The 20,934-nt window shown below is 38.8% G+C and overlaps 1 protein-coding gene across 1 annotated transcript in view; it reads left to right on the top strand.

Annotated features, from left to right (window-relative positions):
* The window catches only part of LOC149216247 (uncharacterized), a 190,842-nt gene that overhangs the window by 53,183 nt on the left and 116,725 nt on the right, over positions 1-20,934 (top strand). The window contains exons 10-12 of the mRNA XM_089392753.1: positions 6,798-6,881; positions 7,071-7,513; positions 19,578-19,639. Of these exons, the coding sequence (XP_089248879.1) occupies positions 6,798-6,881; positions 7,071-7,513; positions 19,578-19,639 (589 nt within the window). The remainder of the gene's footprint in view (positions 1-6,797; positions 6,882-7,070; positions 7,514-19,577; positions 19,640-20,934) is intronic.

Here is a 20,934-nt window from a genome sequence, read left to right as displayed (position 1 = left end):
TCTACTCAAGGAAAAGAAGGCCTATCATCTATCATTCATCAAGGAAGACTACATAGCAAGAAGAAGAGCCTTATATAAAGGCACCTACAAAGAAGAGAAAATTGAAGCAGGACCTACATCAAGCTACAAGTCATCAAGCAAGTCCACTTGGAGAAGACAACTTGAAGAACATCAAGATCCTAGGAAGGCAAGCCATCAAGTCTTCAAGGAGAAAGCAAATCCACTACATCTCAAAATCTATCAAGTATATGTCCCCTTCCGAATATACATCAATGTCTTTTTGCAAGGAAAGCAACAAATTGGTAGGTACCAATATCTTTCTTGCATGGATGAAGAGGACTGATTTACTTCTCAAAGAGAATGAACTCATATAACATGTCAAAGGGAATATCACTATCCCTTCTAAGGAACAAACCCAAGCCTTAGCTAAGTACAATAAGGATGAGACAAGAGCTCAAAGGATTCTAATAGAATCAATCAAAGACTCTCTCATTCCTTATGTCTCCAAATTTGCAATATCAAAAGAAATTTATGATAAGCTAGTAGAGCTATGCTCGGTATCCACAATCAGAGAAGTAATATCTCTAAGGAATGAATTATACAAGATGAAGATAACAAAAGAAGGATTAACTCCCGACTTCATGAAAATATCTGAAATGAGAGATCAACTTCAAGAGCTTGGGGAAGTCATGTCTAACAGAGAGATGACAACTGTAGTACTCAATGCTCTACTTGAGGATCGGGGCAACTTCACATCAAGCATATATGCCAAGAAGGAAGCAACCACACTCAATGAAATGTGGTCTCTATGCAGGACAAAGGAAACCAGACTTAAAGCAAAGGAAGATGTGGGATCAAACGAGCAAGCATTTGCTGCCATGGGCAAGAGAAAGGGAAAATTTGGCAAATTTGGTCCATGAAGAACAAACAACAAAGACGTGTTCAAAATCCAATGTTTTGGATGTCAAGAATATGGACACTACAAAAGGAATTGGCCTAAGCTTAAGAAGGACGACAACAACAAAAGGAGGGAAGAAGCTCACATGACTCAAGAGGTGAAAGAAGAAGAAAAGAAGCAAAAGAAGGAAGATCCTCCGGATCTCTACTATGACTAAGGCAAACTCTTTACTTCAAGTCTTCTTTCAAGGTTTTGAGTAGGATAGGAGCATGTAGGAACAAAATAAAATTGCATGACTAGAAACATTTTCTAGAATCTAGAAGCATGAAGTACATAGAGTTCTCGATACTCATTAATAAGTAGCATTTATAATGAGAATAAAATGCATGATTAGAAATATCTTCCAAAATATAGGAGCATGGTAGATGTAGCTCAAAATATTCATGTAGAAGGAGCATGCCTAGTATATGACCTCATCCACGATGAAAGAAAATTGATCATGATTAAGAATCTTAGAAGACCTTCATCATCAAAAGAAAAGAAACATTTGCAAGGCAAGGGTCTTTAAGATCCTATGATGGAATCTTCAAAAGAAGGTTCATGAACCAAAGAAGATGTCTCATTGGGAATCCCATTCATGGGATTCAAGAAAAGGATGATATGCAGGCAAGCTAAGATGAAGCAAGAAGGGCCACATCAAGGACAACCAAATGAAGCTAAGATGATCAAAGGAGAATCAAGATGAGGTATGTATGCATCAAAGTTTAGTCATGTTATCATTTGTATATTATTGAGTCATGGGAATAGTTCTATAACATGATCCAGTATGAAAGAATCTCTTTCACCACGAACATGCTTGAAGGCATTTACTACAATGCAATAAAGGTCAACAAAAGAATATGCTCACATAAGGAGTATACAATCGCTGACTACGAAGCAAGAAGAAATGATGATTAGTCCAGGAAGCAAGCAGTGAAGAAATTCTCTCACAAGAAGCATAAGATGGTTGACCTATCTATCTAAGAAGGAGCAAATGAAGAAAGAGATCAAGCATGTGAAGAACACCATGATCACTGAGAATCACTATTTGACAAGATACTTTGAAGATATCTCCCGAAAGAAGGCATGACAACTTTGACAAAGGAAGGAAGGACCCTTGACACCTATGAAGGCCTTGGAGATATGAAATATGCAGATAATTGATTCTACTCTACAAAGATGTCGTGATGAAGAAGCCATCCAACAAAAGAAAAAGCAATGTTGAAGCAATATCAGGATGAAGTCATGATGGGCTACTAGGTCGAAGCATGTGAACAAGCAAGTGAGACAAAGCATCCATGAGAAATGTACTCTGAAGCGTGGACAAATGACAAAGGAGTAGCCAAATGACAAGAAAACCTGATGTATGACAAGAAAGTCACTTTCCAGAAAGGAAACAAAGACATGACAAACTGGGAATGAAAGTGATTGATGGATGGTGCCCTACCTAGAAGAAGTTCGAACAAAGATTTCATGACATCAAAGAAAGGAAGGAGATCAAGCAACTGAAAGACCCCCGAAGAAGAAGTTGATGATGAATGAAAGAGTCCCTACTTAAGAGGGAGCTCTGACAAGTCCCTGATTAAGAGGGAGTAATGGATCACCCTTGATTACAATGTAGTGACAATTGTGTTTTTCCATTTCATGGGTCATGCATTAGACCAGGACTAACAACTGTAAGTCTAGATGAAGTCCATGAATGGAAATGTAGACACCAGATAGATACACCATTCTTGTCTTCACTTGGCAAGAAAGAATGGGAAGATTGGGTGATCATCTGGCATCTGATACTCTTTGAGGATGTGTGCAACATCCAAGACAAGAGTAGGTAAGAGGACCGATATTCTTTGAGGGTTGGGAACCCAAGATAAGAATAGTCCTAGAAGGTCATACTCAGTGAACACCTGGGTGGGTATGTACCTTGAGAGATAATGATGAAGGTGTCTATAAATCACTGGTCTTGCCAACATTGTAGCTCATGATCTCATGAAGAGATGGAGTTGTTAGTCAAGGCCTTGCACTATGACAATGCTGATTGACATGATGCTATAACAGATGGATTGCAAATCCGGTTTCTCTTATGTGAATTCTTCACAATTGAAACAATAGCCAAACACCTTGTAATGTTGTATGAATACCACCTCCCTAGTTAAGAGGAAGTATTGAAGGAAATGTAACTAGGTTCGGTCTTCATAAATGTACTTTTGATATTTGTATTCATTCATTCAAGAAATATTATTTTTATAATATATGTCAATGAGTTTCTTGCTTATTGAAGTAGGTCTAGCACATGTCAAAGTGCTATAGGTGAGTCAAAGAGTCAAAAGAATTATGTTGAAGACATTAAGGGTAAGTTACATTATGTATAAAAGTCAAAGAAGACGCCTCCAAGCAAAGTCAAGTATCCTCTAGGCAAAGACACCATCTAAAGAAGCAATGACACCATTAAAAGCACCTATTGTAGCAAAGAAAGTCAGGTTGGCCTCAATGCAGCAAGTCGGCCTATAAGTCAGCCTAAAGGAGGGACAATCCTCTATATTTAGAGGTTGTCCACTCCTCCAAAGATAGTGAAGATCATCTCTGAAATCAGTGAGCAAGTGCAACCAAGTAAAGGGTGGAAAAGTCAAGTTTAAGGGAGCCTCTAGAGCAGCGAAGGAGGAAAGATAGCTGAATGACTGTTTTAGGATAAGATGCAGCCACATGTGCGAGGAATAGAAGGGTTGAGTGTGGTAACCAAAGCAACAACATTAAGGTTGCTCATCCATCATTGTTTGGGCTTCAAACTAGGCCTACTAGCCCTCCTATCCAAGGGAAGAGAGAAGGATCTCAAGCGAAGTTAGAAGGAGCTCTTTAACTACAACAAGAACTCTCACACATGCGAGAATTAGGGCTGCAGTGTTGTCACACTCAGCCTACCACTATACTTCAAGAAAGAGACTCGATTGATTAAGAGAAGGAAGAAATATTCTTAGGTGAAGGAGATCACTAAAGATAAGTACCTCATCTATAAGATCTACTAATAGAGAAGGAAGAACGAACTGCTGGAAGAAGGACGAAGTGCCGGAAGGAGGTAGACAAAGTGCCAGGGAACATAGTGTTGAGGAAAGGAAGGACTTGACTTGTGCTTGGAGGATCTTCTAGTCAAGGAACTAGGGTTTGGCATTGATCGAGAAAGAAGCTTCCATAAGAGAGAACTTACCAAAGGGTTTTCCTCTCAAGGGAATAGAGGTTTTGGCCATGCCAAAGAGCCAACATCTTGTGTTCTTGTTCTTATGTTTTGATAGCAGTTTGATGAAGTACACACACATGCATTAATAATAATAATAAGAAGATCAAGCTAACAAGAAAAAGTAAAAAGACTCCACAAATTGTTATCAAGTAAGGAAGAATCCTACTATACCTAATTGCCCTAGATTCTTCACCATTAGAGACATGCCTCTTCAGTTTACTAATCAATATTATCTATTAATTATTAAGTATTTATATTCATATTACAAGATCTAGAAAGGACCAGTGAAGCTTCAATATATCTCCATAAATGAGCAGGATTCATGTATTCTAACGAAGTCCTTTGTAAAAGGGAAGTTTTTCTTCTATAGAGATAACCCAGAAATGATGTACAATACCTTCCTTGCTAAGAGGGAGTGTTGAAGTTTAGCGGCAAACATGTACTTCTACATAGGCTAGGTGTCAAGCAGGTAAGAGTTGTCCCAACTCTCACCTAAGAAACATGCTTAATTAACCTCAATTAATTGAGTAAGTTATTTTTTATAGTATTCCAAAGTCTAAATTAGGGAAAGTGTATTAGTTAAAGTCAACAATTAATGTTGGCTATTGAGCTAAGAAAGTCTAACGAAATGGAAGTTAATTACCTTAGTGACTTAGCCTTTATCTCAATTGTTGATCTCAAGTGAGGTGAGATTTAATACTATCCATCAATCACTTTGAATATTGCGATTAGAGGTTTAGCTCAATAGAATTATAAAAGGCAGCCTAAGGAGACAAGAGGACAGATTTGAGAAAAGCATTTTCTCAGTGAATGAGAGTGCATAGAGTGAATACATTGTGGATGATAAGGGACTTTCATCCAAAGTGTTCAGAGGTTCATAGAATATTACAGAAAGCAATAATTGCAGCAAGTAGAATCAACCAGCAATCTGATCTAGAGAAGGTCACACCAATCAGCAAGAGAGGAAGGGTCAAACTAGTCAGATCGAGCGGAAGGGATGAAAGGTGGATTGCACAGCAGAAGATTGCTGCAAGAGAGGGCCATACAACTTCCAGCATAGCCGGTCAGCCATACAATGATTTGTACTCCTAGCTGTAAATTAGTTCAGATCAGCCTTTACAGGCTGTATGATGGGGTTGCAGCAGGCAGCAACTCAAGGAGCTGAATCAGGTAGAATCAACCAGCAATCTGATCTAGAGAAGGTCACACCAATCAGCAAGAGAGGAAGGGTCAAACTAGTCAGATCGAGCGGAAGGGATGAAAGGTGGATTGCACAGCAGAAGATTGCTGCAAGAGAGGGCCATACAACTTCCAGCATAGCCGGTCAGCCATACAATGATTTGTACTCCTAGCTGTAAATTAGTTCAGATCAGCCTTTACAGGCTGTATGATGGGGTTGCAGCAGGCAGCAACTCAAGGAGCTGAATCAGGGAAATTCTGAAGGTCATACCAGTTGTACAGGTGCTGTGTAGGAAACCCAGAAATTGCTATAGCTTGTAAAATTTCTTCAGGACTATTTTTCCAGTTAAGTAGACTTCACTGTTCTGATTAATGAAGTGAAGTCAAATTGGAGGGTAAATTTCTGTGTGAGAATTACTTCCTGTGTTTGCTTCTGCTGAAAATTTCTGAGTTAAATTTCTAGTGTATTTCTTATTTAGTAGATTCAGTTTTAATTTTCTGGGTTAATAATCTACTAGGAATATTAAATCAGATTTGGAATTAGAGGTTTAACAGTTATGTATTTGTAACTCTCTTCCTTCTGCTTCAAGTCCATCTTCCACAACTGATTCAAAGGGAATGGTTCCATCACAATCTGGTCATTCATGTACTCCACATGAATACAAAATAAATATGCACATTGTATATGACATCATTAGGAATATTTTGTTTGAAAAAAGTGTCCTGTATTTATTGAAAATATATGGTGAGGGTTGCCAAGGATCTCATCTCCAGAGGGATTTTGACTTTCTTAAGCGGAAGCATAGGGTGCTTGGTCTTTGCAGGTCAGATGGTTCTCTATCTGAGGATCCATATGAGGTTTGAAGTAGTTCTCACTTTCAGTCTGTTTTTTCTTCTGATGATCTGAGTCCTGATGGACGGGTTGCTTGCTGCTCGAGATGTTTGTTTCAGGGTTGCCCCTTGCAAGGTCTCTAGTGGTGACAGGACATCATTATGGAATATTATTAAATTTCCTTCTTAATTTTTGAGCTGCCCTACTAAATTTATATCCTAACACCTACCTATTAAACCAGAGTTGCAAAGACCCTGATTTTATTGTGATAAAGTCCTGAAATCGCAATTTTTTGGCCTAGCTGATGTTTGCCAATTTTTACTGATATTATGGTGGTATCTTAAGTTTGCTGATGTTTGCCGATTTTTACTGACAATTTCCTGATTTTTATGATATTTTGGTTTTTTGGACCCTTCCAATTTTATCCCCATGATGAAGTTCGCAACATTGGATGAAACTGTTGTTTTTGATAGTTGAAAGATGATATTGCTGAGAACATGTTATTTCTTTCATACTTGACAGAGTTTTTCATTTTGGCATGTTTGTTTTGGCTTAAAATATATTTTTGCCGATATTTTCCCTAACAACTGGATATTATATATTTTTCAATCTGGCTATAGTTTTGAGAGTATGGGACGTCCTTTTGTACCAAGGAAATCGCACCATGCTGTTTCGCACTGCCCTTGCACTTATGGAGTTATATGGTACTGCATCATCCCTGTCTTTCCATTTTAAGTCGGTAATATAAGATTTCATTTGGTGGTTTTAGCTTTTTGAAGTTTGGATTATCTGCCATGTTCAAAATTCTCTATGTTTGACATTCGTTGCCTTACTGAAGGTAATATAGATTTTTATCTTGTAAATTAATAGATATGGATATGTTTTTGTGGTAGGCCCTGTGCTGGTCACGACGAAGGATGCAGGAGATGCAGTTACTCTGTTGCAATCTCTTGCAGGCTCAACATTTGATAGCAGCCAGCTTGTTTTAACAGCTTGCATGGGGTATCAGTCAGTGAATGAGACCGGGTTGCAAGAATTGCGAGAGAAGCATCGTCCTACAGTGTTAGTTGCACTTGAAGAACGGTCTAAAGAGCCACGTCTCTGGAAGAGCTCTAAAGGCCTTGCACGTAAGCTGTATAATGGTGACCGTGAAGAAGATGCATCTACAACAGAGGGAAAGCTTCTAGGAGGTACTGTCAACAGGGGGAATGCTGATTCAGATGGGAGTTTAGGTTTGACCGAAAGTGGGAGTTTTGATGAAAATGATTTGGATAACTTGAGTAATGGCTTTGTAGACAATGATGATGCAAATTCTGTTGCGAACCTTCAAGATCAGGTACTCACCTTAATTCGATTGCCATGTAATTTGATTCCATGCATCCTAATTTATAGCAGAACATATATCTAGCTGAAAGAAATGATCAACATTAAGTTAGTTGCTACTGCATGCATTTGAAATGTGTCTCTTGAAAATTTTGGAACTACACTTCTGGCATATTGAGACAAGATATTGTTTACAAGGAAAGGAGGCATCTACATTTAGCTGTTTTAGTGTGTTGGCTTTTTCCTATATATGCCAGGCAGGATACTATTTCTTGGAAATAGTGTGTGGTAGGATCCCGACAATGGACATCTACACAAAAATGGCCTCATTGTTTTAAAGTTTTAACAAAAGAAATAGACATTTGTTTCAAGTAATCTTCTGCATAGAATTCATACTCGTGTTTGGCACATATTTCAAATTCAAAGGTAAATGACGATCTATAATAAAAGAACCTTATCCATAGATTTCCTTTTGAAAAAAGGCTGTATATTTGATATTTCTAGGAGAAATAGAAATATACAGGCCTTAGCTACAAGGCCAGGATCACAAACTGTCTTTGTCCTAGCAGTACTTCTACATATTACAGTCTTCGGAAACATAGATACTCAATGAGATCAACTGGGATTTTTTTATATCGTTACATAAAAGAAGGATTCAAATCCATGTCTTCAAAAAGACCTTTTCACCTAGGCAAGGTTCACATGTCTCGAAAAGACCTTTTGTTAATTTTAGATAACATTGGTATGTTCTATGCTGAAGAGCAATTTTACTTCGCTTTTCTTGTTAACCCAATATCAATATCCAGTCTAGCAATCACATCAACATGATAGTAAATGCAGATAGAACATAAACAATAACAGCGGAAGACAGGCCAAGACAAGAGGACACAAGATATGGCACCAGCCAGGGAGAAACCCCCAAAGTGGGGAAACCCTTGATCAATTCTTCTTATTATTCTTCAAAAGTTCAATAGAGAGAGAGTACAATATACAATATTCACTTGCCCAATCAAAGTGAAATCTGACCAGTCAAACAGCAGTAACAGAAAGCCCTAACCAGAAAGTCAACACTGGTCAACAGGGCAGATTTTGACCTCCAAAACAGCTCGGTCAAACTCGGTCAACTCGGCCTCCAACAGCTAGTCAAATCAGCCCAAAAACAGTCCGAAAATATCCAGTCAAATCTGGTCAACGAAAGTCAATGCTGCAGCAAACCCTTCTGCAGTCAATGCTGGTCAAACAGCCTCGATTTTTGTGCCCAGAAATGCAGCCTACCCAAACAGAGATCTCCCTTACAAAAACACAGTCAAAACAGGTCAACGCTGGTCAAAACAGCCTTCCTGCAACTTTGGTCAACGCAGGGACAAAAACCTTCTTTCTTCGCACATGTGGAGAGCTGCCTCAGAAATCCGTACCCAATCAATGAAGGAGAGAGATATTTGAGTGAGTGAAGTGTCTAAATGAGGAGGATGCACCTTGTATTTATATGTAAACGTTGAGGATGAATAGACGTGACTGTTAGGCTTTTGAGCCTACATTAGTTTGCTGGCCGAGCTTGACAATTTGTCCATAAAGAAAATAAATTCACAATTCCATTTGTAGATGTTAGAATGAGATGATCTTTAGATCAATCCTACACCTCTCGGGGAGAAGAATCCAATAAAAATATCAGTTGCCTCATATGATTTGTCCAAAATGAAGTTTGGCCCTAGTTGCCAAATTTAACACTCCCTCTCAACTAGGGAGAACTTCACCGCCCAAACTATTTGACAATCTGTACCATCCTTATCTCTGCTCTGCTTTGCTGAACCATGAAGAAAGAAAAAATGATCGAGAATGTATCATACCATTCTCCACTGACCTGAAGTTAGTCTCCAATAATAGAGAGTGTGTCATACCACACTTAATTGACTCAAAGTCAGTTTCCATTGATCTCAAATCAATATCAAACATCCTAGCATAGGGAGTACGGTAGTACACTATGAATCCATCGGTAGTACTATGGTCCCTGTCCTCATTTCCCTATTCATTGCCTAGATGAGAGGTACTTCCCATGAGTCCCTGACTACATGGTTAGGATGTGCCAGTAGGAGAAGGTGAACCACTCATCCTGCTCATATGCGATAGGAGAAGGTGAACCACTCATCCTATGCATATCTCAACATGGGGTATCATAGGGGAAGGTGAACCACTCACCCTGTACATCGCGCACTATTAGGGGAAGGTGAACCACTCACCCTATGGTCGCTCATCGCTCGAAGAAGTACCCCAAGCCCCTCAGAGCTCCTAGAGCTCAATATCCATCTCATACGGGACCCTCATAAGAGGGTCTCTCCACGACTCGAAGTCTTACACGGAAGGTTAATAATTTGACCTTCCCCAGGGGCTTCGTAAGAATATCAGCGACTTGATCCCCAATATGACAAAGCTTTATTGCTCCCCGCTCTACCATTTCCCGGATAAAGTGGTACCTGATATCAATATACTTGGAGCGGTCATGAAACATGGGATTCTCAGAAAGATGAATCCCACTTTTGTTGTTGCAATAGATCACGATGGTCTCCAACACATGTCCAAACAACTCACTAAAGAGCTTCCTCAACCAAACAACTTCACAGGAGGCCATACTAGTAGCAATGTATTCGGCCTCAGCGGTGCTCAAGGCAACCAACTTCTGCTTCTTGCTCATCCATGATATCGAAGCAGAACCTAGAGAGAAGCAACATGCAGATGTGCTTTTACGATCCACCACACTGTCAACCCAGTCTGTATTAGAGTATCCATGGAGCCTCACCTTCTCGACAATGTATCTCAATCCATAAGTGATTGTGCCCAAGAGATATCTCAAGAGATTCTTGGTAGCAGTCCAATGTATGTGATGAGGCTCGACCATAAACTGAATCAATGTATTCACTACAAAACATATGTCCGGACGGGAGTTCACCAAGAACATCAGTGCCCCCACGAGTTGGCGATACTTGGAAGGATTTCCCAAATTGGGCCCAGCAGCACTTTTGCATAACTTTTTGAAGTTAAGTTCCATCAGAGTAGTCATGGACTTGCAGTCCACCATCCCAAATCTTTTAAGTAGCTTCACGATGTATTTTCCTTCAGAAAGGAAAATCTTGCCTGGCTTTTGCCAGATCTCTAGGAAGTAATGCATCAATCCTAGGTCCTTCATCTCGAATTCGGAAGCCAAATCCCTCTTACATTGATGAATAAGAGGGTTTGCACTCGTTAGAAAGAGATCGTCCACATAAAGTACCAAGATGAGAGGTCTATCATTCTCAACCTTAAAATAAAGGTTCATATCAACTTCACTTGTTGTAAATCCCAACTTCATCAAATAGTTCTTGATCCTATCATACCAAACTCGGGGATTCTGCTTCCACCCATAGAGGGCTTTCTTCAATCTGCATACATTTGTCTGATGATCTTGAACTTCAAACCCCTCAGGTTGTTCTACATAGACTTCCTCCTTAATTGAACCATGTAAGAAGGCGGTCCTGACATCCATCTAGTGTAGATTCCATCCTTGCGAGGCAACAAGGGCTATAATTGAACGGATGGTGGTATCAGGCAACAGGTGCAAATATCTCATCGTAGTCCACACCTTCCTTTTGAGAGAAGCCTCGAGCAACAAATCTAGCCTTGAATTTTTTAGCACTTCCATTAGCTCCATGCTCGATCTTGTAGAGCCATTTCGAGGTGACAACAGATTTGTCCTTGGGTCTAGGGACCACATCCCAAACATCATTCTTCATAATCGACTCATACTCTTCGTTCATAGCATCCTTTGAGACTTGGTGCTTCACAACTTCTTCGAACATGCTAGGCTCAGATTGAACAATGGTGCTCATTGCAGTTAAGTACCCTTGGTACCTATTCGACATCTTACTTTCACAAAATGTGCGCCTAGGTGCAACATGTCTCTCGACATCTTCGAGAGTTTCCCTAATCCATGATGGTCTCCTTTTTGAGGAGGAGAGCTCATGAGGGGGTGGATCAATGGGATCCATTGGTCCTTCAGCATCGGGCATCAACTCATCTTGTGGTTCTCCCTGCTTTCTTGAATCTGCTTCTTTGTCCTTCCTTGGAAGAGGAAGGTTACTAATCTTCCCAAGGGCAACATCCTCATCAAAGTTGACATCATGACTTATCTCCACTTCTCTTTGACCAGGGACATATATTCTATATGCCTTAGAAGTTTCACTGTAGCCCACAAATGCTCTTTTCTACCCAGAAGCATCCAATTTGCTTCTATTTTCTTTCGGCACATGAAAATATACGGGAATACCAAAAATTCTAAAGTGCGAAACATCAGGTTTCTTACCGGTGAAAACTTCTTTAGGAGTTTTGGAGTCCAATGCTTGATGAGGGCATTTATTTTGAACATACAGGGCAACGTTTTTAGCTTCGGCCCATAAGAACTTCGAAAGGATTTGATCATGAAGCATGGCACGTGTGGCTTCTACGATAGAACAGTTCATCCTTTCAGCGACATCATTTTGCTCGGGAGTATATGCAGTAGTAGTCTCTCTCTTAATGCCAGCTTCTCTACAATAATTATTGAACTCATTTGATTTATATTCGGTTCCATTATCGCTCCTCAATATTTTAATCTTCTTTGCGGTTTGATTTTCGACCAAAGCTTTGAAAGAACGAAACCATGAGAATACTTCGTCCTTCTTCTTCAAGAAATATATCCAAGTCTTGTGAGATAAATCATCCATAAAGATAACATAATATAAATATCCTCCCAATGAGTTCATGGGCATCATACTAGATAGATCAGAATGAACCAATTGCAATATGTCGGTAGTCTTGCTATCACTTGAGGGGAATGGTCCCCTTGTATGCTTTCCTTCGGCACACCCCTGACAAACACCTTCATGTTCTACTTTAAATTCAGGCATACCTGTCACCATCTTCCTCACATTGGGTAGAGCCTTATAATGTAGATGAGAAAACCTCCAGTGCCATAATTCAGATTGAAGTGATGTGTCACAAGACATAGCTCCCAATGGACTTCCTCCAACTTGATATAGGCTATCAACCCTGAATCCAAGTGTAAATGCATCTTTGAAATTTTTATTCCACATACGTACCTTTCCATCGATGAATGCCACTTTGAATCCTTTGTCCTTCGTTGCTGAGATAGATACCAGGTTCTTCTTTAAATGGGGTACATATAGTACTTCTTGTAATGAATGGTGTTACCTTGATTCAATTGAAGAGTAACATTCCCAACTCCCTTCACGGGATACGTGTCATTGCCTCCAAGGATAAATCCAAATTTGTATCTTTTTCAATCAGATTTGAAAGAGCTTCCTTATACCTAGTGAAGTGCCTTTCAATCAACCAATTTCCCAAAGTGTCCGAAGGAGATGTAGTATAGAGGGTAGATATAAGATAAAATTCTTTCTGCTTGTTATCAACAACATTAGATTCATCATACCTGGTGTTTCTTGATCTCCTGAGTGGGCGACCATTTCCTTGATGAGGAGCGTGAGCAATCCTTTTTCCTCTATTGTTGAATCTGCCATTCCTTTGATTGTTGTTGCCCTTGAAATTGTTGTTGTTGCGTTTGTCATCATCATGAGGTGTATCCCTTCTATTAGGACACTCCCTAGCATAGAGGCCAAACTTGTTTCAAATGAAGCATCTTTCCTTCCTTCCATTTTTGAAACCCGACCTTCCATGACATTCCTTCTTTGGACCCACATTGTTCTTCTTTTTAGCATGAGCAGAGAATGTAGTAGGATCATTCCTATTTGAAGGCATATCTTCTTGAGAACATCTAGTTAGCAATTCTTCAAAATCTGGAATCTTGTCGTTGTTAAGAATAGTGGTGTTGAACACGTGCCATTCACGAGGGAGTCCTCCAAGGGCAATGATAGTAAGCTCCCTGTCCGCAATAGATTCTCCAATCGAAAGATGATCATTTTTGATCTCGGTAATCCTCATGAAGTAGGATTGAATGTCTTCACTTTTTCCCTTCTTTATATCCTTCATCTTGTTTTTGAGAAAGAGAACTTGGTTTGCATTGCTAGATTTGAACATGCCAACCAACTTGTCATATATCTCCTTTGATGTGTTCAAATCAGAGATGTAAGCAACTAAGTGCTTATGAATAGAATCTTTGATGATCTTCTTTGCTTTGACTTCACCTTTCTTGTAATTTGTCTTAGCAGCAACTGGTGCATTAGAAGGTGGTTCCGAAATCTTTCCCCTCACATAGTCCATAACGTCTTGCTCTTCTGAAGTCAAATCAAGAGACATCTTCCATGCATGATAATCCGACTTATCATGAAGCTTGTCATCAGATTTGAAGTAGGATGTGGAGGCCATTGAATTTTGTCCTTGATCAAAGGATCTTAGTGATTTCTCTTTTCACTCTTGCTTGGGTTTTGTCTTAACCTCACCTCTGATACCATGTTAATTTTCGATAACAATGGTATGTTCTATGCTCAAGAGCAATTTTACTTAGATTTTTTTATTAGCCCAATATCAATATCCAGTTTAGCAATCACATCAACATGATAGTAAAATGAAGATAGAACATAAACAATAACAGTAGAAGACAAACCAAGACAAGAGGACACAAGATATGGCACTAGCCAGGGACAAACCCCAATGTGGGGAAACCCTTGATCAATTCATCTTATTATTCTTCAAAAGTTTAGTAGAGAGAAAGAGAGTACAATATACAATATTCACTTGCCCAATCAAAGTGAAATCTGACTAGTCAAACAACAGTAACAGAAAGCCCTAACTAGAAAGTCAACGCTGCTCAACAGGGCAGATTTTGACCCCCAAAAAAGTTGTCGAACTCGGTCGGCTTGGTCTCCAACAACTAGTCAAATCAGCCCAAAAACAGTCCGAAAATATCTAGTCAAATCTGGTCAACGAAAGTCAACACTGCAGCAAACACTTCTGTGGTCAACGATGGTCAAACAACCTCGATTTCTGTGCCCAGAAATGCAGCCTACCCAAACAGAGATCTCCCTTACAAAAACGCAGTCAAAACAGGTCAACGCTCGTCAAAATAGCCTTCTTGCAACTTCGGTCAACGCTGGTCAATGCAGGGACAGAAACCCTTCTTTCTTTGCACGCGTGGAGAGCTGCCTCAGAAATCCGTACCCAATCAATGAAGGAGAGAGAGATATGTGAGTGAGTGAAGTGTCTAAATGAGGAGGAGGCACCTTGTATTTATATCCAAACGTTGAGGATGAATAGACGTGACTGTTGGGCTTTTGAGCCTACATTACTTCGCTGGCCGACCTTGACAATTTGTCTATAAACAAAATAAATTCATAATTCCATTTGTACATGTCAGAATGAGATGATCTTTAGATCAATCCTACACCTCTCGGAGAGAGGAATCCAATAAAAATATCTGCTGCTTCTGATGAGCCGTCCAAGGTGAAGTTTGGCCCTAGTTGCCAAATTTAACACCTTTTCATCTAGGCAAGGTTCACAATCTATCAAAAAGTGAATAGTGATAAGCAGCCAAGAGGTCATCCCCTTGAATTTCTGTAGCAGCAAGTATCCTTCCTGTAGGGAAAGTGCTTCCTTTGAAAGAGTGTTGGCTTTTGTGTTGAATTCCCTGTATATCTTGGTAAAAGAAATGAAATGAAAATGTTGCTTTACCACCAGAACTCTAAGTAAGATAGGTCCCAGAGTGAAATATGATAGTTGACTCTTTCCATTAGCCAATCCATAAGTAGTTTAGGGTCTCCCAACACTTGAAGCTTCTTTATTCCTTTATCTGCAGCTATTTTCAGGGGCAACCACCAGGCATACACTTCAGTGCTGTTATTTATACTGGTACAAGCTCCATATTTTAATGAAAAATAATGCAGGGAGGAAACATCCAAAATCACACCCGCCCCACACTTCCCTGGGGGTTCCTTGACAGGCCCTATCAAAGAATTGCCAGACAAATTAAGTATCAATCTCAGGATGCTTTATTGATCTTGGGATTTTCTGTGAAGGAGCCTTCCATCTCTCTATGCATGACAGCCTAATTGAATGAGCTACCTGCCGAATAGATAGAGGAAGGTCCTGAAACATCACTTTTGAAACTCCAATTAAACATCATTTTTAAACCTCATCTTTTCTGTCAATAATTCTTACTGTTTAACTCTGCTTGAAATATTTTCAGCCTGTGTGCTTTGGGCGAAGGCTTCATTCATCATCATTTTTATTATTGACTAATTCTACTTAATAGAATTCCGCTAATATTAGAACTTAAATTTGTTTGCATCTTGCTCATAGTCTTAATAAGTCAAAATTTTTTGGTACAGTAAGTTTTTAATGGGTACAACTACAGTCTACAGTGTTTATTATCAAAATCATAATTCTTTGACAGGCCTTATGAAAGAATCGCTAGACAAATTAAGTATCAATCTCAGGATGCTTTATTGATCTTGGGGATTTCTGTGAAGGAGCCTTCCATCTCTCTATGTATGACCAGCCTAATTGAATGAGCTACCTGCCGAATAGATAGAGTAAGGTCCTGAAACATCACTTTTGAAACTCCAATTAAACATCATTTTTAAACCTCATCTTTTCTGTCAATAATTCTTACTGTTTAACTAGCTTGAAATATTTTCACTGTTCAGCCCGTGTGCTTTGGCTGAAGGCTTCATTCATCATCATTTTTATTATTGACTAATTCTAATTAATAGAATTCCGCTAATATTATAACTTAAAATTTGTTTGCATCTTGCTCATAGTCTCAATTAATCAAAATTTATTAGTATAGTAATTTTTTAATGGGTAGAACTTCAGTCTACAGCGTTTATTTTCAAAATCATCGTGACTCCACTCGTTTTTGATGCTTGAAATTTATTTGGATGGTGATACAACGGCTATGCTGTTACTTTGGATTAAGCACCTATGCATGAGAAACATATCATAACCATGGATCCATGGTATTTGGGAGAAACCACTTGACATATACCCTCAAGACCAAGTGAGATCAACATCATTAGATAAAGAATTCATAAAAGTATCATAGTGGAGCATATTTAATACTAGGGCACCAAAATACTTCACATAAGCCTTACCTTCAAATGTCTTTCTAGCTGATGTTGTGCAGGCAATTTACGACACATATGTTTGGGATGGCTATTTGTTAAAATTGGCAACTAGGGCCAACTTCCACCTTAGGACAGCTCATATGATGGAGATGATTATTGCATTGGATTCCTTTTTCAGAGAGGTACAATTTTGATATAAAGATCATCTCATTCTGACAGGCAGAAATGGAATTTTGAATTTATTCTTCTTATGGACAAATTGTCAAGGCTGGCCTCTGTCAAATGTAGACTCATGAAGCCCAATGGATAGGTCTCCTCAACCTCAATGAATTGTATAAATAGGAGTGACCCTTCTCTCATTTGGACAATCTTCATCTGATCACATCATCTTCTCTCTCCTCTCTTAATTGGTTCGTACACTTGGAAGCTCTCTTTCTCTTTGCACGTGTGGAAGGCAAGCTGATTTCAGGAGGCCGGAATTTCTGTGATTAGGGCAGTGTTGCCCAGCGTTGACTTGGGTGCTTTGACTGCAGTGTTGACTTGTGTTTTGGGCCAGAGCTTCGATCTTTTTAGGCTGCATTCTTCGGCACACAAATTGAGGTAAATGGGGACAGTTTGACCACATTGACTGCAGCGTTGACTTTCTGGTTTGAACACAGAAATTACAGCAAGGACTGTTTGGGTTGACCAAGCTGTTTTGGGTTGACTTTGACCCTCTTTGGAGGCCATACTATTCTGAAGTTGACCAAGTTGATTAGACGCTGATTTGGGGCAGCTTTTACCACTGTTGACTTTCTGGTTAGGGCTGCATTGACAGCTGATTTGGCAGATCTGTTTTGTGCTTGTATCTATGATATTTTCTCTTTCTCTCTGCCGAACTATTGGCGAATAATAAGATGAATTGATCAAAGGGTTCCCCACATCGGGGTTTGTCCCTGACATACACCACATCTTGGGTCATCTTGTCTTGGCTTGTCTTGTGCATATGATTTTATGTTCTATCTGCATTTACTGTCAATGTTTATAAGTTAATATGATTGCTACTGGATATAATTGGAAATTGTCATTGGGCTGCTAAAGGAACTTTGAAGTAAATTGTGCTTAAGCATAGGACATACCATTGTTATCTAAAAGTAACACTATTCAATTAGCCCTATTAGGTGCTTCCAACCCTATGAGGAAAGACAATTCCGAGGTGCATCTGATATGGACATGGGATGGGACAGACTTCAAGGAAGATGTCATTGCCCAGGAACCAACTGAAGGAGGTCCAACATCTTGAGTGTAATGATGAGAAGGGGGAGAAATCGTGGGGCCCTGAGTTACCCCTTTCCTCGGCCTATTTTTACCACTTCTTTGGTGCACCTTTTATTCTAATGATTTTTTTTTTGTTTTTTGTTTTTTTGGTTTTAACCTGCATAGTTTGGGTCAACAACTTGCTTAATGCCTTTCAATAACCCTTAAGGATGTAACGGTTTATTGCACATTGGGTTGGGACATTCATAAGTTCCTTTTATTTACATAGAGCATGATATGCTAGGAACCAAGTGAGGGCTAATGAGGGATGTAGAGCTTAGGCTAGGCTATTATTTGTCCCAACCATCTTTTGCATTTTACATTTTCTCTTATTTGTGGCTATATTTTCTTTTATCATTCTTTCAGCTGCATCAACCTTGTAAGGGAAAAGTTTCTGGGCCCTTGCTCAAAGATGAGAATAGGGGGTGCCAGCACCAGTTACATATGGCAATCAGCCCAAAGCATGGAGGTGGATATAGGGGACTGAGGGAATGTGATACGTATGGATTACCTTGGACACGCTATATCTATCAGTGCTTCCTATTTGTGCCCCTCCTAAACAGTCAAAGAAAATGCTTCAGGGAAGGTCACACTAGACTGGTAGCAAGGGGTAACCTCTCAAGTGAAGTGTGGCAACAAGGATGCAATCAAGAGCAGTCAATCATCTAACTCGACCTGTGATCCATAGTAGAATTCCCATAACCTGAAATAAAAGCACATGATTATAGAAATGGTTGGTGTATCTTCAAATAGATGACCCACTTTCCTTCAAGAAGTATGCTAGATAGAAAAATGCACTGACCAGATCATGTGTGGAAAGCTGAGGCATAGCTATCTCTGGATCATCATAGAGCTGCTGGCTGGCAAACTGACCATTATAGGAGAATTTTTCTCCTAGGGTCTACCCACTTTGAGTAGGTAACAGGGACCATAAATCCTATTGATTCCTCTTATGGAAAACATATATATCATTTCATCTTTTTTGTAGTCTATCTAAGATTCTAACCTAAACATCTGACTGGGGTTTCTACAATACAGGAAACACTTCTGGTGTAGGAACAGTGAAAAAGTTTAAAATACCTGGGAAATGTTTGAGAAACAATATTTCCAGAGCTTCCTCACTGGAAATGTTTCCTGGCACATTCCAGTATGAAAATTGCCATTCCTGTACTGTAAATGGAGCTTTTATTTTATTTTTCAGACTGGGAGGTGGAAGGTCTTATAATTTGGAAACTGAAAAAAAACTCATAATCAATAAAGAACACAGTTTTTGGAGAAATGAAAAGTTGACAATTCTTGCACAGGCCATCTATATGTATTCAAGACATATTAAAGTTGTCCTTGCTTGGACAATTATATATAGTTTTGTTGCTGTGTTTCCTAAAATTTTAGAAGCACCTTTTCTTAAACCTATACATGCTTCCCTGTTCTACGTTGTGTTGTATCTAGTTATGTAAACTATCACCCTTGTTCGAGGTCATATGGTTCCTTGTGTTTATAGTTTTTCAGATATTTTTCTCTAAATTTATATCATTCAAACGTAATTGCAATGTATCAATCATGTTCGTTTTAGGCACTAAGGAGCATAGTCATCTATGTACTGTGTTTAAAAAATGCAAGTAGAATTGAGAATTGTGAATTAGCCTCTTCTGATGCAGGAGGATAGTGATAATAGGTTGGATTATATTCATAATACTAAGCTGAGCGAAAAATTGCTATTATTGTATGTGCCAGATAAAGTGGTTGAAAAACGAATTATGTCGGGCTTTGGAGGAGAAAAGATCTGCAACATTAAGGTTCAATATCATATCTAATGCATGTTTACTTATGGTTGCTTCTTTTCTTGATCTGCTGACCTGTAGTTCAATTCTTTTCTGATATATGTGATAAAAGTATCCAGAATCTCACAGATGTTTTGCACTTTTCTAAGGGATTCACAGTTATTAAGCAGTACTGGGTAAACTAAAACATATATAATTTTACTGAATGTAAGAATTTATTTAATATGTTTTGAGCAGGAAGGGGTACAATACTACAATATGCTTATGCTACTTCCTTTTAGTTATTTATTCCATGTTGTGAATCAATTCTGTTTTTGGTCCCAAACAGTTTAAATGGTTGAAACTTGTTTTGTTGTTTTCATGAAGAAGCTTGTAGATATTGAATTAATTAGTATTGATAACTTCCTTGCAATCTTTGCATGCATTGAACTGCAATTTGGACCTTCATTATACATTCATATTCTTTTTCTTGTTTCTGTTTTCCTTCTCCGAAACAGGGGGGCATTATATGATTGTTTCTTGAGTTTTAAGGCCTGATTAATTATATGATGTTGCGGTTTCATTTTTATCAAGCTACATATGAATCCAATGAACATTTTCGTTGTCGAGACATTAATTTTTGACTCTTATTCTCTTCAACTATTCAATTCACTAGCTGATCCATTATTTTTATTGCATTTTATTTCATACCCAATCCTCTATTAAAAACACGTATCGGATTTTTATTTTCCTTAGAACTATAATTCAGAAATGTGCATGCACACTTGTAAAGAAACATGGAAGCTGATTGCATCCCATGAAACTTCTAAGATGAAACAAAAACAATCACAGCCATTTGGCTCAGATAATATATTAATTGAATAAACATAAAACATTACACTAATTCATTCTTACAAATTTAACTGGAAGTAACAGGAACACTGGGGAAGAAGGAAATAAGGGGAATGAGTGCATTGCCAGTTCCTTTCCTTAAATTGCAAAAGAACCAAAGGAATCTCCCAAGGAGGAGCTCTCAGGTGAAGTGACCCTAAAAATGATCACTGTTCAATATGGTGCTGAAAAGCCTAATTCAGATCCGTAACAACCTTGTAACAGTTCTGAAAACCTAATTCCAAATCTGAAAAATAGCCTTAAAGTTGTGTTGGATAAGGAAGAAAGAGTCGCACTAACTTTGATAGCATAAGACATGTTAAGATCATAAGAGATGCTAGATCTATGGTGATCTCTTTAACAAACCTTAATCCATCAAGAAGAAATTGCAGAAATGTAACAGCTCTTAAGATAGATTGCAAGAAGGTATTTGCATGCAA

The sequence above is a fragment of the Pinus tabuliformis genome, chromosome 1_1, assembly GCF_031772625.1.
Source record: "Pinus tabuliformis cultivar Carrire ecotype Pingquan chromosome 1_1, CPIR1, whole genome shotgun sequence".
Taxonomy (NCBI): Eukaryota; Viridiplantae; Streptophyta; class Pinopsida; order Pinales; family Pinaceae; genus Pinus; species Pinus tabuliformis.
This window is presented reverse-complemented; position numbering and strand designations above follow the sequence as displayed.